General features: G+C 42.4%; 3 protein-coding genes and 4 non-coding genes across 10 annotated transcripts in view; 5 read left to right on the top strand and 2 right to left on the bottom strand.

Moving 5' to 3' along the window:
* Positions 1-746: 746 nt before the first annotated feature.
* On the bottom strand, positions 747-6,641 carry rnaseh1 (ribonuclease H1). Of its 2 annotated transcripts, none has more exons than XM_040125409.1 (8): positions 6,134-6,641; positions 5,290-5,414; positions 4,844-5,026; positions 4,468-4,567; positions 4,280-4,334; positions 3,252-3,336; positions 2,766-2,890; positions 747-1,061 (listed from the first exon to the last, which is right to left on the bottom strand). In XM_040125409.1, exons 1-8 carry the CDS (start codon positions 6,259-6,261, stop codon positions 945-947), a joined length of 918 nt encoding a protein of 305 aa, XP_039981343.1. In that variant the 5' UTR covers positions 6,262-6,641; the 3' UTR covers positions 747-944. The 2 variants fall into 2 exon arrangements, with proteins under 2 accessions (XP_039981343.1, XP_039981344.1); XM_040125410.1 differs by having other exon boundaries at positions 4,844-5,023.
* Positions 6,642-6,971: 330 nt separating this feature from the next.
* On the top strand, positions 6,972-15,337 carry rps7 (ribosomal protein S7). 3 transcript variants are annotated; one of them, XM_040125412.1, is made up of 7 exons: positions 6,972-7,089; positions 7,803-7,888; positions 8,830-8,901; positions 9,596-9,739; positions 11,583-11,647; positions 14,184-14,334; positions 15,227-15,337. In XM_040125412.1, exons 2-7 carry the CDS (start codon positions 7,814-7,816, stop codon positions 15,302-15,304), a joined length of 585 nt encoding a protein of 194 aa, XP_039981346.1. In that variant the 5' UTR covers positions 6,972-7,089; positions 7,803-7,813; the 3' UTR covers positions 15,305-15,337. The 3 variants fall into 3 exon arrangements, with proteins under 3 accessions (XP_039981346.1, XP_039981347.1, XP_039981348.1); XM_040125413.1 differs by lacking the exon at positions 6,972-7,089 and adding an exon at positions 7,155-7,331; XM_040125414.1 differs by lacking the exon at positions 6,972-7,089 and having other exon boundaries at positions 7,782-7,888.
* LOC120789494 lies at positions 9,073-9,292 on the top strand. Its single transcript, XR_005707397.1, has one exon. It is a non-coding gene; the product is annotated as a small nucleolar RNA SNORA73 family (small nucleolar RNA).
* LOC120789502 lies at positions 10,937-11,157 on the top strand. The gene has a single exon (XR_005707405.1). It is a non-coding gene; the product is annotated as a small nucleolar RNA SNORA73 family (small nucleolar RNA).
* LOC120789504 lies at positions 13,134-13,354 on the top strand. The gene has a single exon (XR_005707407.1). It is a non-coding gene; the product is annotated as a small nucleolar RNA SNORA73 family (small nucleolar RNA).
* On the top strand, positions 14,410-14,630 carry LOC120789503. Its single transcript, XR_005707406.1, has one exon. It is a non-coding gene; the product is annotated as a small nucleolar RNA SNORA73 family (small nucleolar RNA).
* Positions 15,338-15,866: 529 nt separating the features above from the next.
* The window catches only part of cnksr3 (cnksr family member 3), a 56,650-nt gene continuing 54,216 nt past the window's right edge, over positions 15,867-18,300 (bottom strand). Inside the window, exons 19-22 of the mRNA XM_040125931.1 lie at positions 18,182-18,273; positions 17,881-18,097; positions 17,620-17,792; positions 15,867-16,434 (exon numbers count right to left, since the gene is read on the bottom strand). Coding sequence (XP_039981865.1) covers positions 16,258-16,434; positions 17,620-17,792; positions 17,881-18,097; positions 18,182-18,273 — 659 coding nt within the window. The 3' untranslated portion in view covers positions 15,867-16,257. The remainder of the gene's footprint in view (positions 16,435-17,619; positions 17,793-17,880; positions 18,098-18,181; positions 18,274-18,300) is intronic.

The following is an 18,300-nucleotide window of genomic DNA, read 5'->3' as shown; positions in this document are numbered from 1 at the left end:
GGGCATGTTTTAGATTGAAACGTGGGCATCTTCAGCCTTTACTTATATCATGGAAACAAGTACATATTAATAGAATATCTCCCACGTAGACCCCCACACAATCAAGGTCAATACTGTTTAATGTATTAGTGTTTTAGAGTTTCTCCCGGTTTAATTTTGTGGCTGGATGTAACACATTTGGATGCAGATCTAAATCACTCTCAATTCGATTTCACTGTAATTAAGTTTATTTACATGTAATTTGAAGACAATATTCTCCAAGCAATGACATGTATGAAACAATGTGCATCAAATGTGTCAGTCAGTATTTAAACTGATACTGTGTGTGGCTCTAATAATGATATGGAGCGCCTCCTGCTGGATGAAAGACTGCACTACAAGTAGACTGAATAATCGACACTAAAACCAACAAACATATTTCTTCTCCCCATACCACACACACACCGTTCCTCGTGGACCTCTCTTTGCCCTTCCTCCTCTCCCTTCTAATTTCATTTCCCTCTTCCTATTCCTTTTTTCCCCCTCACCTCCATCAATGCGGCTTTTCCTCATTTGTTTCCTCGTCTTTGCTCTCATCCATACTCTCCTTCATTCTCCTCTGTCTCCATCTCCTTCTCCCCTGTCCTCAATATACATACATACATACATACATACATACATACATAAAGTAATAGAGAATCCTGGGGAGAAACTTCACACTGACGGACTTTGATGTCACGCTGCATTGCAAAACACAAATCTGGTGGTTACAGATGAAACTGAAAACTTTATTCAGAGCAGAAACACAAATTTAAAAAAATCAACATTCGACAGAAAAACACAGAGTGCCCCCTCCGAGTTTCAGTTTAGTGACAAGCGCTATTGTGAAGAAAAACAAACCTCCGAATCAAAGCGGTCTGGTTGATAAACCAGAGTACACGTGATCAGTCCTGCAGTAGACCTCTTTAATGGTAACTGTCTCTGGCCTCATCCTGCTGCGGTAAAGGCTGCGCTGCTCCTTCTCTCGACAGTCTGTCAGCCTCCTCATTGCCTCTGTAGCCGGCATGACCTGGAATATGCATCTGGAGGACGAGGAGGAAGGAGAGGAAGAGTGAGAGAGAGAGAGAAATGCTTCTGACTTGTAAAGAAATTCTCTGAGACTACGCATCTGGTGATTTCCTCTGCAGTGCTTTACTTTCTTTGTTATCTCTTCTGTTTCTTCATCTGAGCCTTTATGCCACATTCATTTCATCTGGGAGTTACAACAAAGATGAGTTTCCAACTTGTAACTAGCGTTCGCATGAACGCCAAAGTCATATCTACAACCTGGAAAGTCAGGTTTCCCTGAAAGCTCGGATATATCCAACTTGGCGCTTAATACAGAAGTGCCTGAAAAAAACAATCAAATATCACCGCCTCACATCAGCTTAAGTCCACTGTTAAATGTAATTAAACCTACAATTTATGAACATAGTACTATATTATCAAAGCACGAGGTTTTTAAACCTCACAATGCCGACTTTGCACTAGACTGTACAGGTGTATTTTATAAAGTGGCCACTGAGTGTATTCTGTATAAAAAGGAGCATGGGTGACACAGCAACAGCAAAAGCAAACAAAAAGGACCAGTCTGAGACATTTTGGGGCAGAAATAGTCACATTTAACTATAAACAACAACAAATTAAAAATCTCTCCGTGGAAATTAGATAAAAATCACTTGGTACCGGTTCGGTCTCATGGCTGAGGAGCTCTAAACAGCCACTTAGTTTGTCTCAGGCCGACTCTCTGCAGCAAAAAGCAAAATCCTACTGGTCCACTTGCAAAAATTGGGAACATGCACATGCTCCTCCATTGTAGCCGTTTTTAATTTTCACGCACCAGCATCACATTGGTCTTGTTTCCACCATGTGAACTGCTTTTTACTTTCACACACTGAGACCCTCTGTTCAATGTGAATGAATTGTGCCTCTGGCGCCCCTATTGGCCATTTTTCTGACTGTTGTAAGGTTGACGTGGAAGCTGAACAGAGTCACCGCCTCACGGTTGAGGGTAGTAGACCGCAAGAACAAAATCTACAACAAAATAACACTGTAAACATAGGATGGCAAAGTATCACAATATCACCCACCAATAAGTCTAATAACATTGCTTTTTCTTGAAAAAGAGCAAAATAACACATTGGTCTAAAGAGTTTCAGTGATCACATCACAGGTAATGATCTAACTGTTGTCTTTCTGTGGCTATTAAACCTTTTTATTGGTGTAATATCGATGAAAAAATTCCTTATGTTTGGCTTTCCTCGCATTATGTTTTGTTTCTGTTTATTTGGAGCTCTTTTTATCTTAAGATTATTCTCCCATGAGACCAGTCTAGCTTCAGGTTATGTTGAACATCCAAAACATAAAACACGATGTAGGGGTACAAGCCACCCAAACAGCTCAGATGAATTGGAAATATTAAATTCAAAGCTGCAGGGTCATTTTTTATGTCCTATCTAGAAATCTAGAAAAGTATTAGGATCTTATGTAATATGATAATGTATAAGATTAAACCAAGGGGTAATGCAAAAGTTAGGAGGCACATAATGTAGCCAACTGCCCTTTTCTCAGGGGGTAATTAACCTGCTAAATCCTTCATCTTAGATCAGTAAACGTAACTATTGTGGATTTTCTTTTTCTCATAGTCAGGGTCCTAGCTACTTACTCTTCTGCGTGGCCAGACTGTATATATTTTTACAATAAATTTTTAAAAAGGAAAAAAAAATGTGGTGCAGTCTGATATTTACCCAGACCACCTCCAGCTCTGCATTCAGTCTGTCCAGCTTCACAAAGTCTTCTTTGTTGGTGATCTGACCTCCAGACTTCAGCCTCCAGCCGTTCAGCTTCCAGTTCTTCACCCAGGTGGTCACACCTGCAGGAAACACGCCACAGAATTCAGGCCCAACTCTTTAAAAGATAATTCCAGTTTATTTAAATCCTAATGCAGTTAACCACACACTGGTGTTTCAGACTCGGACGAGTGTTTGAAATGATTCATGTTTTAAAAAGAACGGGGCAAGTGCAAAGTTAGCACGACTCATAGAGCCACCACAGCCAGATGCACGGGTTGAGATAACCCAGAATGATCCTTTATGGCCTAATACGGTGAAATTCAAAAATCTGAACCTGACACGTGTTGGTATGAACCCCAACACTTTCAACCAGCGTTAGATTCAGCAGGGTCTATGTTCATGTCCCCATGACTTGTTTTAATCTGTGTTTCTGTGACTCACCGTTAATTGTAAACTTGCTGTCGGTGTAGAGGACCAACTTCTTGATATTCTTCTCTTTGGCTTGTTCCAGCGCTCTGCAGGCTGCCTGGTTTATACACAAAGACGCACACGCACGCACACACACACACACACACACTAAGTTAACAGGGTTACAGCCATTAACACATGGTTGTATCTGTGCAACTGCATGAAAATTTGATATTTGCAAAAATATGTTTAATGTTGTAATATTTACAAAGTCTGTTCATAAATTTTTTAAGACTTGTCAGGCCAGTTCTGGGGAGAAGAAAATAAATAAATAAATAAAATCATACCGTAAGGTTTGACTCAGAATCTTTTTGATTTGTAGACCCAGAGAGCCTATAATATGTTGAGGATCAACACAAGTACACACTGCTCTATATCATTCAGCTCTGTAAATGTTTTATTAGTGACACCGTTTTCCTCTAAGTACTGTGATAAATCTACATCAGAGCCTCATACAAGTAAGTTCGTTGCTTTTCTCTCCGTGGGTCAGCGTGAGACATCAGTATCAAGTGAGTTTTGTCCAAAATCTAGAACAGGACTTCACAGAAACTTTCTAACTTTTATCATAAGAGCTCAGCAGGTCAGGGCATGGTCCGGATGTTTTCAGGTTTAGCATGAAGGGAAGCATCAGGTTGGCCTTGAGTTCTACGGGCAATCAAAATTTCTGCTTCTGACAAATAAAACTGATTTAGATTTAGGCCCGATATTTGTAAACATTGAATGTGAGACATTGTAAGGCTTTAAAGAGCAGCAGACACACTAGTTTGAAGTAATCTTTAAATTAGAATAAAAACATGATTTAAGCTCTTGATTTCGTATCTCTAAAATCTAGAATATGTAGTTTGGAAAAGCGTCCATTTAGACTTTACCAAACACTTAGAAGTTTTCTAGCATACTTTTCATTTTTATCCATTTATTAAATTTTGCCAGATCGACATATTATGTCTGTCTGACTATTAAAACTGAAGCACTTATGCCGAGATATGATGAAAGATGTTTACCCGAATCTCTGCGCGCTGGTTGGTTTGTCTTCCCTGCAGCCGCTCTGCAACATTTCTGCAGGAAAGCAGTGATAAATTGACTGACAGGTTATTGGATTTATTGATTTCATTTTTATTAATTATGGAGATTTTGAACGTGGGTGTCTTCGCTTGTCTTGTGCCTGTCTATAATGAGCGTGTTTTCTCACAGTGGGTGGTTGTGGCCCCAGTAGACTCCGATTCCAGCTCGGGCTCTGCTCTTTCCGTTGGCCGTGCAGCAGCCGTCAGTGTAAACAACCACAGCGTCTCCTGGACGGAGGGAGAACAGCACTGAATTAAGTGACACTCACGAGCCTGCTGTAGTTCAAGTTCTATTCGATGCCAAGGTTTTCTACATTTGAAATTTTACAGGCATCAGTATGTGTTAAATGCCATGTAACTAAATCATTTTACAGATTATCTGACCACATTTATTCAAAAACGCCTATAATCCAACTCAAGTTGGACAAAAAAGTGAGGAAAAGCTCCAAATCAAAAATCATTAGCACATTTATCTTATTTCCACAGAGAGTTTGAACATCTTACCCATGTATGTGAATCCGTCTGTGCTTACTGAAGATGAGCTTTCTGACCGTTTGACTTGTTTGGGAGGAGACACCACCTCCTCGTTGTCTGAGCGACATCTCTTCTTACCAAGAGGGATGTACTCCAGAGGCTCGGGGCCTCTTTTAGGAAGAAGACTGACGCCCGACTCCACACTCTGAGCTGCTGAAAGGAAAAAACACAAAGTTTGTCGTCACCTTTGTCATTTAAAATTCGAGAAATGCCATAGTGTTCTCTCTTAAGGGGCTACAACTAAACCCACAACTTAACTTGCTTCTGGAATCAAAACTTCAACCTTTTTAATGACGGGGTTTTCTCGGATCAGCCCCTCCTCATGGACTGATGGGTTACAACCTCTAGAATAAGTCAAGAGATTCTTGGTGGCTGTACAGAAGGAAAAAAATTCAAGTCAGTCTAGAACAGCGTACCTTTCGTCACCTGTGGAGCTCCAGAAAGTTCAACTCCTCTGATGTACGCCCAGGCATCTCTCTCTGATGCAAACTTTTTGAAAGAGGCAGACGGAAATTTGTCCACCTGGCTCTTACATTCATCCCTAGGTAACAGTGAAAAACGGGAAAATAATCATCAATAATCCCAGCAATCTGAACACAAGTCCTGCAAATTTCTTACAGTAAAAATTTAAACATCACCCCAGACCTAACATATTCTCTACTTAACAGTATCTCCATCTGATGCATCATGAGCTCAACATTATTCTTGATTAGTACAGGTGTTGTGTGTGTGTGTGTGTGTGTGTGTGTGTGTGTGTGTGTGTGTGTGTGTGTGTGATCACGATATGCAGTTTTACAACTCTGAAGCTCTATATCCTGCACATCATCCCTTTTCGTAATGCTTTTTCGTATCTGCTGGGGTTTGGTGGACCAAACCTCAAATAAAAATGTGACAATTTTATGGCCTAAAAAAAAAACCCGATCACCCGATGTCATCCTCTGGTTGCTCAGCACCGCCCACACTGAGTGTGTGTGTTTTGAAGAAAAGGGAAATGTAATCACTAAAATACGCAGTTGCTAACATGTTTTCTTCCATGCCGAATTAAAGTGTGGATTGTAACGATTACAAAATGCTGTTGAATTATCCTTTCCGTGGTCTTTTGTTATGAATAGGCTCAAACAGACTTTAAAACACCTGAATTCTAAAAGGAATTTGGCATGTGACTCCTCGCACTAAAGAAAGAGATGCACTTTGAGGGATCAGTGGCTTTGCTTTTTCTTACAACCAAATGTGCTGACGTTAGGATGTGAACAGTCTCACCATGAGTTGTAGACTCCAGGTTTGAAGCCTTTCTTTACTGCATAGAAAAACTTGCCCTTCGCCATGTCGTCGACGGCGCTGCAGACGGTCCTGCGTGCTACTCTGAAAAGACCAGTCAGTCTCAACATCACTGTCTGCCAATAAACCGCCGCGAAACGGAAGGGGCTGACATCGTGATGCTGACTCAAACACAATAAAATATCATCAAAATAAAAATGTGGGACGAATTCAGCAGCCAAAATTAGCTACTTAATACTAGCTAGTTTGTCTGGTTCCTCCTAACCGGAAAAGTGACACAAACGCCCAACGAGTATTCCTAATAAACACGACAACAGTGTAAACGATCTTATAGCCTTCTAAGCCCGGAATTAAATGGTTTTTTTAGCCTGAAAAGCGCAGCGACGAAGAAAAGACGAGGAAATATCAAAAACTAATGTTGACAACGGTTAACAATCATCCGTGTACTCGGCAAACTCTCGCGATGTTCTGACGCTGCATTCAAAACATCTCGTTTAAATCGTAATTTCGAGCGACCAAGTAGGAAAAAAAAATTCACGTCAAACGACGATTTGTAGTTGAGAGGCGGGGATATCGTGAATTTCTGATAATTGCCGCTTGGTGGAAAAAAAAAAACTACAGGCATTTCAACAAACTGTGGAGCGGACATCAACAGTATTACAATCAATTCAGCTAATTCCAGCGGAGCTATACACTCTTTTTGAGCCTGGTTTCAACAGGTAACGAACTGCTACAATGAATAATTTAGGCTGTGTAAGAGGTGTGGTTACAAGGGAGTTACGCGTACATTTCTTACTTTTCTCGTTGTGCCTGAATGCAGCATTATCACTCAAAGCGTGGACCCCAGAAACTCTCGCGATATTAGCGTTGCTCGCTCGCATGGGATTAATTCAACTCTCGCGATGATCCGGTCTCTTCCTTGGCCGTCGTTGACAGAGGTTAGTCGTGCCATTTTCTAACGCCCTGAGTTTTCTGCTCCAAAATGTGTTTTAATTTAATTAAAGTGTTAAATTTACGCACCGTAAAACTTGTTTAGTGTTTGATACCTTAGATTACGTGATTTGCGGCGACGGATGGCTGTTTAATAGCACAAAATAGATCATAGTAGAGTCGGTCCGTTGAATTGGTTCTGGTGATGGGGAGCAGTTAGCAGGCCGTGCATGTGTTCAGACAGGAGGAGGTGACAGACCTGGATTTATTAAGCTCTGCTCATGAGTCGTTTTATGACAAATAAAAGTAGTTACTGCTGTTTTCTAAAATCTCCAGCAAAATTCTGGCAGGGCAAAATAAGACAGCCGGCTAAGCCGTAATAGCTAACGTTCCCTTATTGTAGCTGACCTGCAGTGGGTTTCTGCTATCTCGGTGTAATTTCTCAGTTTTTCTGGCTCCAGATTTGCGCGGGTTTCTCTTAAAATAATATTTTTTTGGTCCTCAACTGTTTCCTATATCAGAGAGCTATGGGGTAACCCCCTGGCTCCCAGTTAGCTTTGAGCTGGTTTGTCCTCAGTTTAGCGCCGTTCATGCTGGTTTGAAAAGAGCTCCTCCAGGATTCGTGTCAGCCCGGTGTGTTCACAGATTTGTGTGTGTGTGTGTGTGTGTGTGTGTGTGTGTGTGTGTGAGAGTGACCCACATGTCTTCTTTCTCTGTGCAGAGACAAAGGCCATGTTCAGTACCAGCGCCAAAATAGTGAAGCCCAATGGCGAAAAGCCAGACGAGTTTGAGTCTGGGATCTCCCAGGTAAGAAGACCAGGTTCCAGATCATGTATGTTCATTTTAAAGCTGGATCGAGTGTGTGACTGTGTTTGTGTGTGTGTTTAAAATAAGTTATTTGTTGTGTGAAGTGATGCTGTAAAAGTCAGCACCGCATTGGCAAGATAAGGGCACTGAGTCAACACGTAGAAAATTTAACTGCTAAACAAATGTATTAAATTGAATGTTAAACTTTGTACTGGAATAGAGAATAATATTGTAGACACACAAGTGAAACTCAACCCTCACGGTACGAGTTTTCCAATCCTCAGACGATGAGTCGAAGTTGAATGCAGGAGGGAAACCGCTTGTGAAATGTCTGTAGACATACTGGTCTTCCAGATAATAAGATGTAAAGTGCTGTGCAAAAGTGTTTAGGCACTGAAAGTCAAGTGTTTTCTATAATAATCCTACAGAATATTTTCTGTGGATCAGTTAACTTTATATGAACTACAGTAAGTGTTAAAATCAAGTCTGTATTTTCATGTGGTCCCAGACTGACTCCATGATGCTGAGATCAGGGCTCTGTGGGGGCCAGACCACCTGTTGCAGGACTCCTTGTTCTTCTTTATGACTCTGGCTATGTGTTTGGGCTCGCGTTCCTGCTGCAGGATGAATGTGGGACCGATCAGACGCCTCCCTCATGGTTTTGCGTGATGGATAAGAACGTGCCTAAAAGTTTTGCACAGCACTTTACATTAGAAGGAGAAAGAATCCACTGTACTTGTTTACTGATGGTGTCGCTGTTGTTAGGCAGGAATCAGATTCTGCTCAGTTGCATATAAGTGAATAGAAACAGATTCAACCAGAATCAGAGATACCATTTTAACAGTTTGATTATCGCGGCCCTTGTAAACGTGTTGAGCGAGTTGCTCTAACACTGTAAAAATACAGATATTCCAGGCTGATTTTTAAGTGTCTCCCTGCAGGCTCTGCTCGAGCTGGAGATGAACTCTGACCTGAAGGCTCAGCTGAGAGAGCTGAACATCACTGCAGCAAAGGTAGGAGCTTTTAATTCATCCCGTCTATACTTTCTACATTATATCACTCATTGCAGTTCATAAAGAGCTAAACATCTCACGCAGCATAGAACTTTTTGCTGCTAGTCCTTTTTTGAAATCTCGGTTGAGAAGCTGTTATTTACCTGAAAATGTTGAAATTAAAAATCCGGTCCGACGTGGACACCCAGCGAGTTGCTCTCCTGGCTCTGTCCTGGTGGCGTATGGGAGCGTAGCTCTGAGCTGAGACGTACAGTCCCGTTCCACAACGTCGGAGAGAGAGCCCCGTCCCCGGCTGACGGCCGGCGAGGACGGGGCGTCCTGCATATTCCTACAACTTCCCAGAGTCCTTTTGGGGCCGTTACTGGGGAGCTAAACCATGCAGTGCACAAATTGTTTGACATCAGGATTATACCAATACTGTGTATGTTGAAGTAGCAATATTCTGGGGTCAGTTGAGTAAAGTTCAATTTTCCTTTTGTCCACTCCACAGCAGTTTGTAAATCATGAAATCTACCTAAATTATTTGTTCACCAGGCAGTTATGTATTTGAGACTCCTGAATGATGGTTGGTTTCTTGCAGAGAAGATTAACTCAAATAGTTAAACAATCCTGGTCTTAGTTGGTAAGAAGTACGGATGTTACTCGGTGTTTTTTCTTCTCGTGAAATTAAGTTTTTGGTTTTTTTCATCTCTAGGAAATCGAGGTTGGTGGCAACAGGAAAGCCATCATCATCTTTGTCCCCGTTCCTCAGCTGAAGTCCTTCCAGAAGATTCAGGTGCGTCTGGTGAGGGAGCTGGAGAAGAAGTTCAGCGGAAAGCACGTGGTCTTCATTGCACAGGTGAGGATGATGGTCCACCTGTAGGGATTCTGTCCAGCGGTCCACATGTTTTGAAGGATACGCTGAAGACTGTTGACCCACCCCAGAGTGTCCGGTGCAGGCTTCAGGAGGAGAATGTGGGGTGTTGGGGCTGTTGTTCCTCATGTGAGAGTTAAAGCTGCGTCTGCATCCAGAGCTGTAAAGAAATTCGATCTCATTCTCCCATTTGCACAACTTCTATTTCTTATATTTTCTGACCTAAGGTTGTAGGAATAACATACAGATGGCACTTTCCTTTGTAAAGTATTAAATAGTACAAAATTTAGTCACTTTAAATGACTGAAGTATCTTCTCTTGACTGTCGTTGGCAGTAATGTTAGTTATAAAAACACTTTTGTGTCAAATAGCAGGCTGCCGGGAGACATTACACACAAATTAAAAGTGGGATTGTTGTGACAGTTTATTGAAGCTGCATGAGGCTGTTCAATCTTTTTTTTTTGTGGTGTTTCAGTCAAACTGTCACTACTGCTGCTACAGTAGCCCAGAAGATCATCAGCTCATAAGGAGAAAAGTGGCAATTTTTGCAAAAACTTACTTAATTGATCTTTTTTAATTTGGTTAATCTCTCCATCCATTTCCTGCCGCTTATCCTGGTCCATGTCACACAAATTTAATCAAATCGTTAGTGTATTATTGTTAAATACTGATGGGAAGTTCTTCAAAATATGAGACAACAAATAATTCTAGGCCGTGTCGTTCCAACTGGTTTACCATCATTCTTTCATAGTAGATTGTGAAACGGGTGTTACATTTAATTCTGTGTGGAATTAAAAGTTCTTAAAAACTCTTAAATGTAACTTGGTGAACCCTGCAGAAACCCTGCTTTGAGTCATTTGCCCGCTGTCATTGACCAGTCAAAAGAACTAATCTTCAAGTTAAGTTTCTCCTACGACCCCAGAGCCTTTGGGATTATTACAGATGTATCGTTGTCGAGCTTAAGAGAGAGCATTTTGTCTCTTTCTGAAAAGTTTATGGACTTAACAGCAATGACATGCAGCAATTTGATTTGGTGTTTTTATTTACCTTGAAAAATAACTAGCAAGATGAGCTATATGACAAGTTTTTTTTTAAACAAACCCATACTAAATGAATCAGTTACATAAGTCAGATGAACGAGGGGGTGTAGAATTACCGGTTTTTATGTCTTCTCAATTTTATCCGACGTGGACACCCAGCGAGTTGCTCTCCTGGCTCTGTCCTGGTGGCGTATGGGAGCGTAGCTCTGAGCCGAGACGTACAGTCCCATTCCACAACGTCGGAGAGAAAGCCCCCGTCCCCGGCTGACGGCCGGCGAGGACGGGGCGTCCTGCATATTCCTACAACTTCCCAGAGTCCTTTTGGGGCCGTTACTGGGGAGCTAAACCATGCAGTGCACAAATTGTTTGACATCAGGATTTGAGTGACGTGGCTGTTTGAAAGCCAAATGTTAAGTTTTCAATGAAGTTCACTGTAGTTTTAAAATTAAGCCATTTGTGTAGTTAAATTCTCATTATACATGTCTTGCTAAATTTAGTCCATGTTTGTGGTGAAAATGTCTGAAACTCACAGTATTTACATGGATGTTTTGTTGGAGAATGAAGCAGGTTTTTGACGCTTTTTGTTTTATAAAAACTAGGATACATAAATATCTGCAGGTCACATCCAGTGCTGACACTGAATATCAGCCTGACCCTGATTCATTTGACTTATTGGTGTTTTTATTTATTTATTTTTTTTAAATTCAAAAATTTTCATTTGTCTCCTGTTTTTTAAATGTTGGTGAATCCTGGTTAGAGACTGATCAAAGGATGTTGTTGACTTTCAGAGGAGAATTCTGCCAAAACCCACCAGGAAAAGTCGCACAAAGAATAAGCAGAAGCGTCCCAGGAGGTGAGTAGAAATTCTCAGTTGAATGTCACACTGCCTGAGATTTATTCATGCTGTCAGAGTGTAGAGAAATAATGATACGCAAGATGGTCTATCAATGTAGTTTTTCTTTAATAGTCCTTTTCTGGTTGTTACTGCTGCGGTATAACTCAGTGATACAGATTTCTGCATCCCTCCGGTTGTTTGAGCTGAAGGTAAACAGTAGGTCTGGGTGATATGATTTACCTTTTAGCTGTATTGTTACGCTGTTACAGGCAGTGTGGCTAATAAAAAAGCAAAACTGCTTTGAGACAGTTAGATAATTAGGTGGGGGAAAAACGTCAACAATTTTTACGTCATTTTTGTGCCAAGAATTGACTGGTTCCAGCTTGTCAAACAGGAATGTTTGCTTTTCTCGTCTTTGATGGACCCTGAATATGTTTGGGTGTTGGACTGCTGGTTGGACAAAACAAGCATTTAAATAAAGCTCTGTGAGGTGGATTTGTGATTTTTGGGCTTTTTAAATAAATTGACTTGACTGCGATGGGTCAACTTGAGCTCTACGAAATCGTGACGGTTATTGGTCGACAGTTGATTGACCAACTATTGGTTAAACAAAAATAATTTAGAAGAATTGATCATGAAAATAAAATAGCTCCAGCCTCTAACGTTAAATTCAGTGTATTTGATCAATATGACGAAGTGCCTTGATTTGTCAAGTATTTAATTCACTGATCTATCATTTACCGGATGTTTCCATCTTGTCATCTTATCTGTAAAAAGTAAATTGAATTTCCCAACTATTAATTGTTAAAATTTAATGTTATCACAAAGTAAAATTACATAAAGCATCATAGATTTTGTCCAAATGGACCACCCTTAACCTACAGTGACTAAATTTCCATGTTTATTTTTTTTTAAATGTAAAATCCTAAAGCAATAAAATCGTCCCAAAACATAACGAGGGCTGCAGCTAGTGATTATTTTTCATTATCAATTAATCTGCTGGGTCTTTGAGGTGTGATGTCTTCAAATGTCTTTTTTTTTTTTTTTTTTTTTCTGACAAACCGGCCAAAACTTAGAGATTCAATTTTCATCACATAAGACGGGGAAAAGCAGCAAGTCTTCACATTTTACAAGCTGGAACCAGTGATCGTGTATTTATTTATTTTTGAAAAAAGACTTCTAGCTATTAATTATTTTTTAAAATTCTTCTCATACAGTAGGTCTTAAGTAGTTGATTAATAGGTATTTAGTCAGAAATGGGTTAGTTTTTTGTCAGTAAAACTCAGACCCACCTGTCGCTCACAACAGCAGCTCATTTTTAATGTTTTTAGGAAAGTCTGAAGATCAAATTCGACCATTGAAAGCCTGTTACTGTGAAGGTCTATACTGCAGTTTGAGCATTTTGATTTTCGGGAAAAGGTTTCTTCATCGTTTAAATTGTTCTTCCTTGGTACCAGTGCTGATGAAACTGATGATGACACAAAGTTATAAACCCACTTTTTATCCGACGTGGACACCCAGCGAGTTGCTCTCCTGGCTCTGTCCTGGTGGCGTATGGGAGCGTAGCTCTGAGCCGAGACGTACAGTCCCGTTCCACAACGTCGGAGAGAAAGCCCCCGTCCCCGGCTGACGGCCGGCGAGGACGGGGCGTCCTGCATATTCCTACAACTTCCCAGAGTCCTTTTGGGGCCGTTACTGGGGAGCTAAACCATGCAGTGCACAAATTGTTTATACAGATTATTAAATTGTTATATGACTTAACATGGAAACCAAACAGATTGTGAAACGAATACATGCTTTTATATTATTTACTCAGTCACTGGCATTAATACACATAAGATCCATTTAACTGTATTTGTACCTGAGAGGTGCTGAAACAAAGTCCTTTTTGTGTCATTCCTGTTTGGGGGGGATTAAAGGTATTCTGCAGGGTTAAGTCCTACAAATTTGTATTAAATGTAAAATATTGTAAATAACAATTGTTTAGCTTTTTCATTTTAATTTGACACATTTGTAATGTGACATGATAAAGAGTAAAGTGAAATATCACCACATACATGTTTGACTCATTCTCCTATAATTACAAACCACAATTACAGATAATTCTCTATTGATTAACCTGACGGTGGTGGTTTTGTCTCACCGACAGACCAAAACTCAGACATCTAATTTAGAGCTGCAGCAATAAGTCGATTGATTAGTTGATCGACAAAATTGATTCAAAAATTTTAACTGAATGTAACTAATCAGTTAAGTAATTTTTGCAGGAAAAGCATTTGCTGCTTTTCCTGGTTTGACATTTATAGAAAAGTAAATATCTGTGGGTTGTGGACTGTTGGTTGAACAAAACAGACACGTGACCTGAGGCTCTAGGAAAAAACTGTTTCTGATGTTTTATTGACCAAATGATTAATCGACTATCAGAACAGTTACTGACTCATCTTATATTCATGGAATTATCAATTTTAAATGACAGATTTGTTTTCAGCTCAGGTTATGTAAGCAGAGAGGCTGGTGTTCAGTATTAATGTGATTTCTTTGATTCGTCCTCCAGCCGTACTCTGACCGCGGTCCACGACGCCATCTTGGAGGACTTGGTGTTCCCCAGCGAGATCGTGGGTAAGAGGATCAGAGTCAAACTGGACAGCAGCAGGCTCATCAAGGTCCACTTGGACAAGGCGCAGCAGAACAACGTCGAACACAAAGTAAGTGTAGACGGGTCTGGATGTTCCGACAACGTGACGACCGGCGCTTGGCGTCATTGGCCGGTACAGTTGGATCCGACGTGGACACCCAGCGAGTTGCTCTCCTGGCTCTGTCCTGGTGGCGTATGGGAGCGTAGCTCTGAGCCGAGACGTACAGTCCCGTTCCACAACGTCGGAGAGAAAGCCCCCGTCCCCGGCTGACGGCCGGCGAGGACGGGGCGTCCTGCATATTCCTACAACTTCCCAGAGTCCTTTTGGGGCCGTTACTGGGGAGCTAAACCATGCAGTGCACAAATTGTTTGACATCAGGATTGTACCTGACATGGGGGGTTTTCACGGATCCTGGTGTTTTATGTTGTTACATTTAAATAAATACAGATTGTCCTTCAGGTGCTTGAACAGTTGAATCCATCAGCCTGGGGGGGTCCGACCCGTGCAGAGCACAAACTCTCTACCCCACTGATAGTGAAGTGTAACTGACTTGAGCTGATTCAAAGGAAGCGAACATGTAGATAAATGTTTTTGTTACTCGAAGGTGTGAACTGGTGCTGGAAACATGACATCAGCTGTTTCTGGTCTCCCAAATGTGGATTTATTTTTTTAATCTTTCATGACCGGATAATTTGGCTCCATTTGGTGTTTGACAAATTTTTAAATAACCAATTACGGCACAATTCTGTAACTTGGCTTCCCATAGACCAACCATGAAACTCAAGAATGATGAGTAGAAAACTCAGTGTTTCTGTTTCAGTCCCACCGAATGAATAAATTCGGAAACGTTTAGGAAACGGCCCAAACCCTGTTAACGAGTTCAGTCAAATCAGTCGATAAATGTCTGCAAATCAAACTGATGTGAACCTGAGGCTGACGTTTGTCTCCCGTTGTCTTTCAGGTGGAAACCTTCTCTGGTGTCTACAAGAAGCTCACAGGCAAAGATGTCGTGTTTGAATTCCCAGAATTCCAGCTGTAAATGCAGATGACAAAATAAATTTGTTTACTGTCATTGTTGTTTTGACGTTTCTTTCATTCTTGTAGAGAAAATCTTGTGAAGGCTACTTGACACAGAAAATGACCCCAAACCGTTGGTGCGTTTGTCCTGTTTATCTGAAACGCATGGAATCGATTTTTCTCCCTGGATTGTTTGGTTCAGTTGCAGGACCTCCCTTGTCCCAGAAGTAAAGAGACAAATTTAGCTTTGTTTTTTTTTTTACATAAAAGTTTACTGGTGAGTCAGAAGCATTGCAGCCTCCCAAGGCTGATTCTCGTCTTTGTCTTTGTAAAGTTCAAATACTGAAGTCGAATGTGTTGTGACAGTGTGGGTTGATGGGAAGTGACACGAAGAGCATACAGACGCTTTCAGCTTCGGAAGCATTTACTGCAGAAAATAGACAATACAAAAAACTGTAAAGTCAACAGGAATAATTTATCTGATTTAAACAAACACCGGGCTGCACATTGGGGAAAATAGGTTGAAACGCTGAACAGAGGAGCCCGAAAATGTGATTTTTTTTTTATCCTGCTGCAAAACACTATGTAGCTGGTCTGAGGTTGTAGTGTGGACCTTCCCCGAGCAACGACGCGTGCCGCTGCACAGACGCGTCACTGTTGCTTCCTACTTCCCCCAGTAAGCACGGAAAACTAAAGCAATTAAAATCACGAGCTGTCATCAAATCACCGTATTATACTCGCGCGGACGCCACAATGTCTGTGTGTGTTTGGATATTTTAAACTCAATGGTGACCATGGAGCAAATGAGGCAACAGGTCGGAGGTTTAACTTCCATCGAAGCACTTAGGATTTGGAAAGTGGCCCAGACCACGTTCAGCGCCACTGCTTGGTCTCGGTCGCTCTGGTGAGAACCTGCCCTCTGCTCCACCTGGTACCAGAAGTGTGGACACGTGGAAGCGTGTCCGTAAGCCTCCGTCAGCCGCTCAGTTGGTCGGGAGGTCTCAGCCCCGCAGCGGCCCCCGCTGCCCGGCTGTGTCGACCGATCTCCCGCAGCAGGATGAGGTTGGAGAGCTTCCACTTCCTGAATGTGGGCGCTGCGAGGTCCGGGTCGGTCAGGATCTGCTCCACGGCCGCCAGCTCCGACTCTTTGGCCTGAAAGCACGCGAGAGGGTTTGAATCATACGGTGGTCTTATCAAACTGAAGGCTGAGCGCACATGAAGACGCGGGGTTCACATCCAGACTGAGGAACCTCTCGACAACCTCGCTGCGTTGGTGGACTCAGCGCCTGAAGGCAAATAGCTCGTTTTAGGCTTTAAAAAGTAGGAACTGTGAGTTGAAGTTACACGTCGGAAGTGAAAAAGTTAACATTACTGTTTTCTTACCTCTGCCAACTCACATCTCTCTAAGTTCACATTTTCAAAAGTTCACAATCAGCACAAAAGCCGTCGGTGTGGATCAAAATTTGTGTCATTGCTTTGATAGAAAATGCACCGAAACTCTTATTAAATCTCTATTTTTTTATACGTTGACACACTATCAAACATTAGACCGACGTCTGCCACCTTCTGCCACATCTAGAGAGAAAAAAAACAAACATTCACAGCCCATCCCAGGATGGCATCGCTTCTCCCTCCATGTTCACGTGGGCTCGGACAGTTTATGATCAGACGTCCCGCTTGGACACAACGAATGCTGGAGGCCTGGACGCATCTGCTGAGGACCGCCGGGATCTTCAAAAGGTCTCTTCATCCCCGGTGGATTGAGGAGAAGGCGAGAGGTTTGATGTGGATCTGAACTTGTGGCAGGAGCAGTTACTTTATAGTAGTTCTTCTAAGTGTTTTGGTCGCGCTGGGTGTGGGGTTAACTGCGGCGCTTGAGCTGCGTGTCGGTGAAGAGGAGCGGAGTTTGGGAAATGGGAACTCAGCACAGAGAAACGTACGTCAGCAACTCACGTCTTGTAAACCGAGAACATTTTGTGTGTGTGTGTGAGAAAAACTTTGATCTTCAAAGTAAAAAGGGACTTCAATCAAATAAATGTGGTGCAGTGACGGGTACAATATTTTCCTCTGAAATGCGGCTGAGTAGAGGTAGTACATGATGAAAATACTCAAGTAAGGTACAAGTACCGGAGAGTAAATGTACTTAGTTACTTTCCACCACCGCTAATTAGTAACAGCAGCGGAGCTCTGTTGTAACCTACACGATTTGAAGATGGTTCTCTCTCCGTCAGCAGCTCTCAGGATTCACAGCAGCCAACCCGAGTTGTTTCTGGCCTCAAGACCCGCCCCCCCGCTCCCCATTCGCCGATTGGGTCAAAGTCAAAAGTTCGGGCTCACCTTCAACGTGCTGTTGAGGATCCTGAGCAGGTGAAGCTTCTCGTTGACATTGTCGTCCTTGCATCGTCTGATGAACGACGCCCTGAAGTCCCTCTGCCTCGACTGTCCGATCGGAGACAGGCTGGCAGCCTTCAGGTGGTTGTAGAGGTTCTCCATCTCGTCGGGTTGCTTCCCTGGAAACGGAAAAAAAAAAAAAAAAAAGAGGTCAGCAAGTTACATCAGCGGTAGCTTTGGTAACCAGGTGTGGTTCCGGGTGTTCACCCTGGACAGCCTCCTCTTCGCTTTTCCCTCCGGCGTGGGTCGGAGGGAGGGCCGCCGCTCCAACGGTTCTGTCCGGCCTGGGTAGGTCCTGCCCGGACAGGCGCTCGCCGCCCTCTGAGGCCGCTCTTCCCCCACCCTCCAAGGTGCCACTGCTTGTGTTTCCAGCGGTTACTGTAGAGGGGGGGGTCGAGCCACGGAGAGGCTGGAGGACGTCTCCCTGTGAGAAGGACGGAAGCTTTTAGAGACTGAGGGGAGGATCTGAAGCAGCGTCTTCAGCAGCGTTTCACACTTTGTCACTCACGTTTTCACAATCTGCTGCTTCCTGCTCAGAGTCCTGAACACAAGTCGAGGCAGACTCATCGGGGTCCTGATCGCTGCCCTCGCTGTAGCACTCTGCACACAGGAGGACAGAAAGAGGGG

Source organism: Xiphias gladius, chromosome 4, assembly GCF_016859285.1.
Source record: "Xiphias gladius isolate SHS-SW01 ecotype Sanya breed wild chromosome 4, ASM1685928v1, whole genome shotgun sequence".
Taxonomy (NCBI): domain Eukaryota; kingdom Metazoa; phylum Chordata; class Actinopteri; order Istiophoriformes; family Xiphiidae; genus Xiphias; species Xiphias gladius.
The sequence above is the reverse complement of the archived record's forward strand: the minus strand, read 5'-3'. Positions and strand labels throughout refer to the sequence as shown.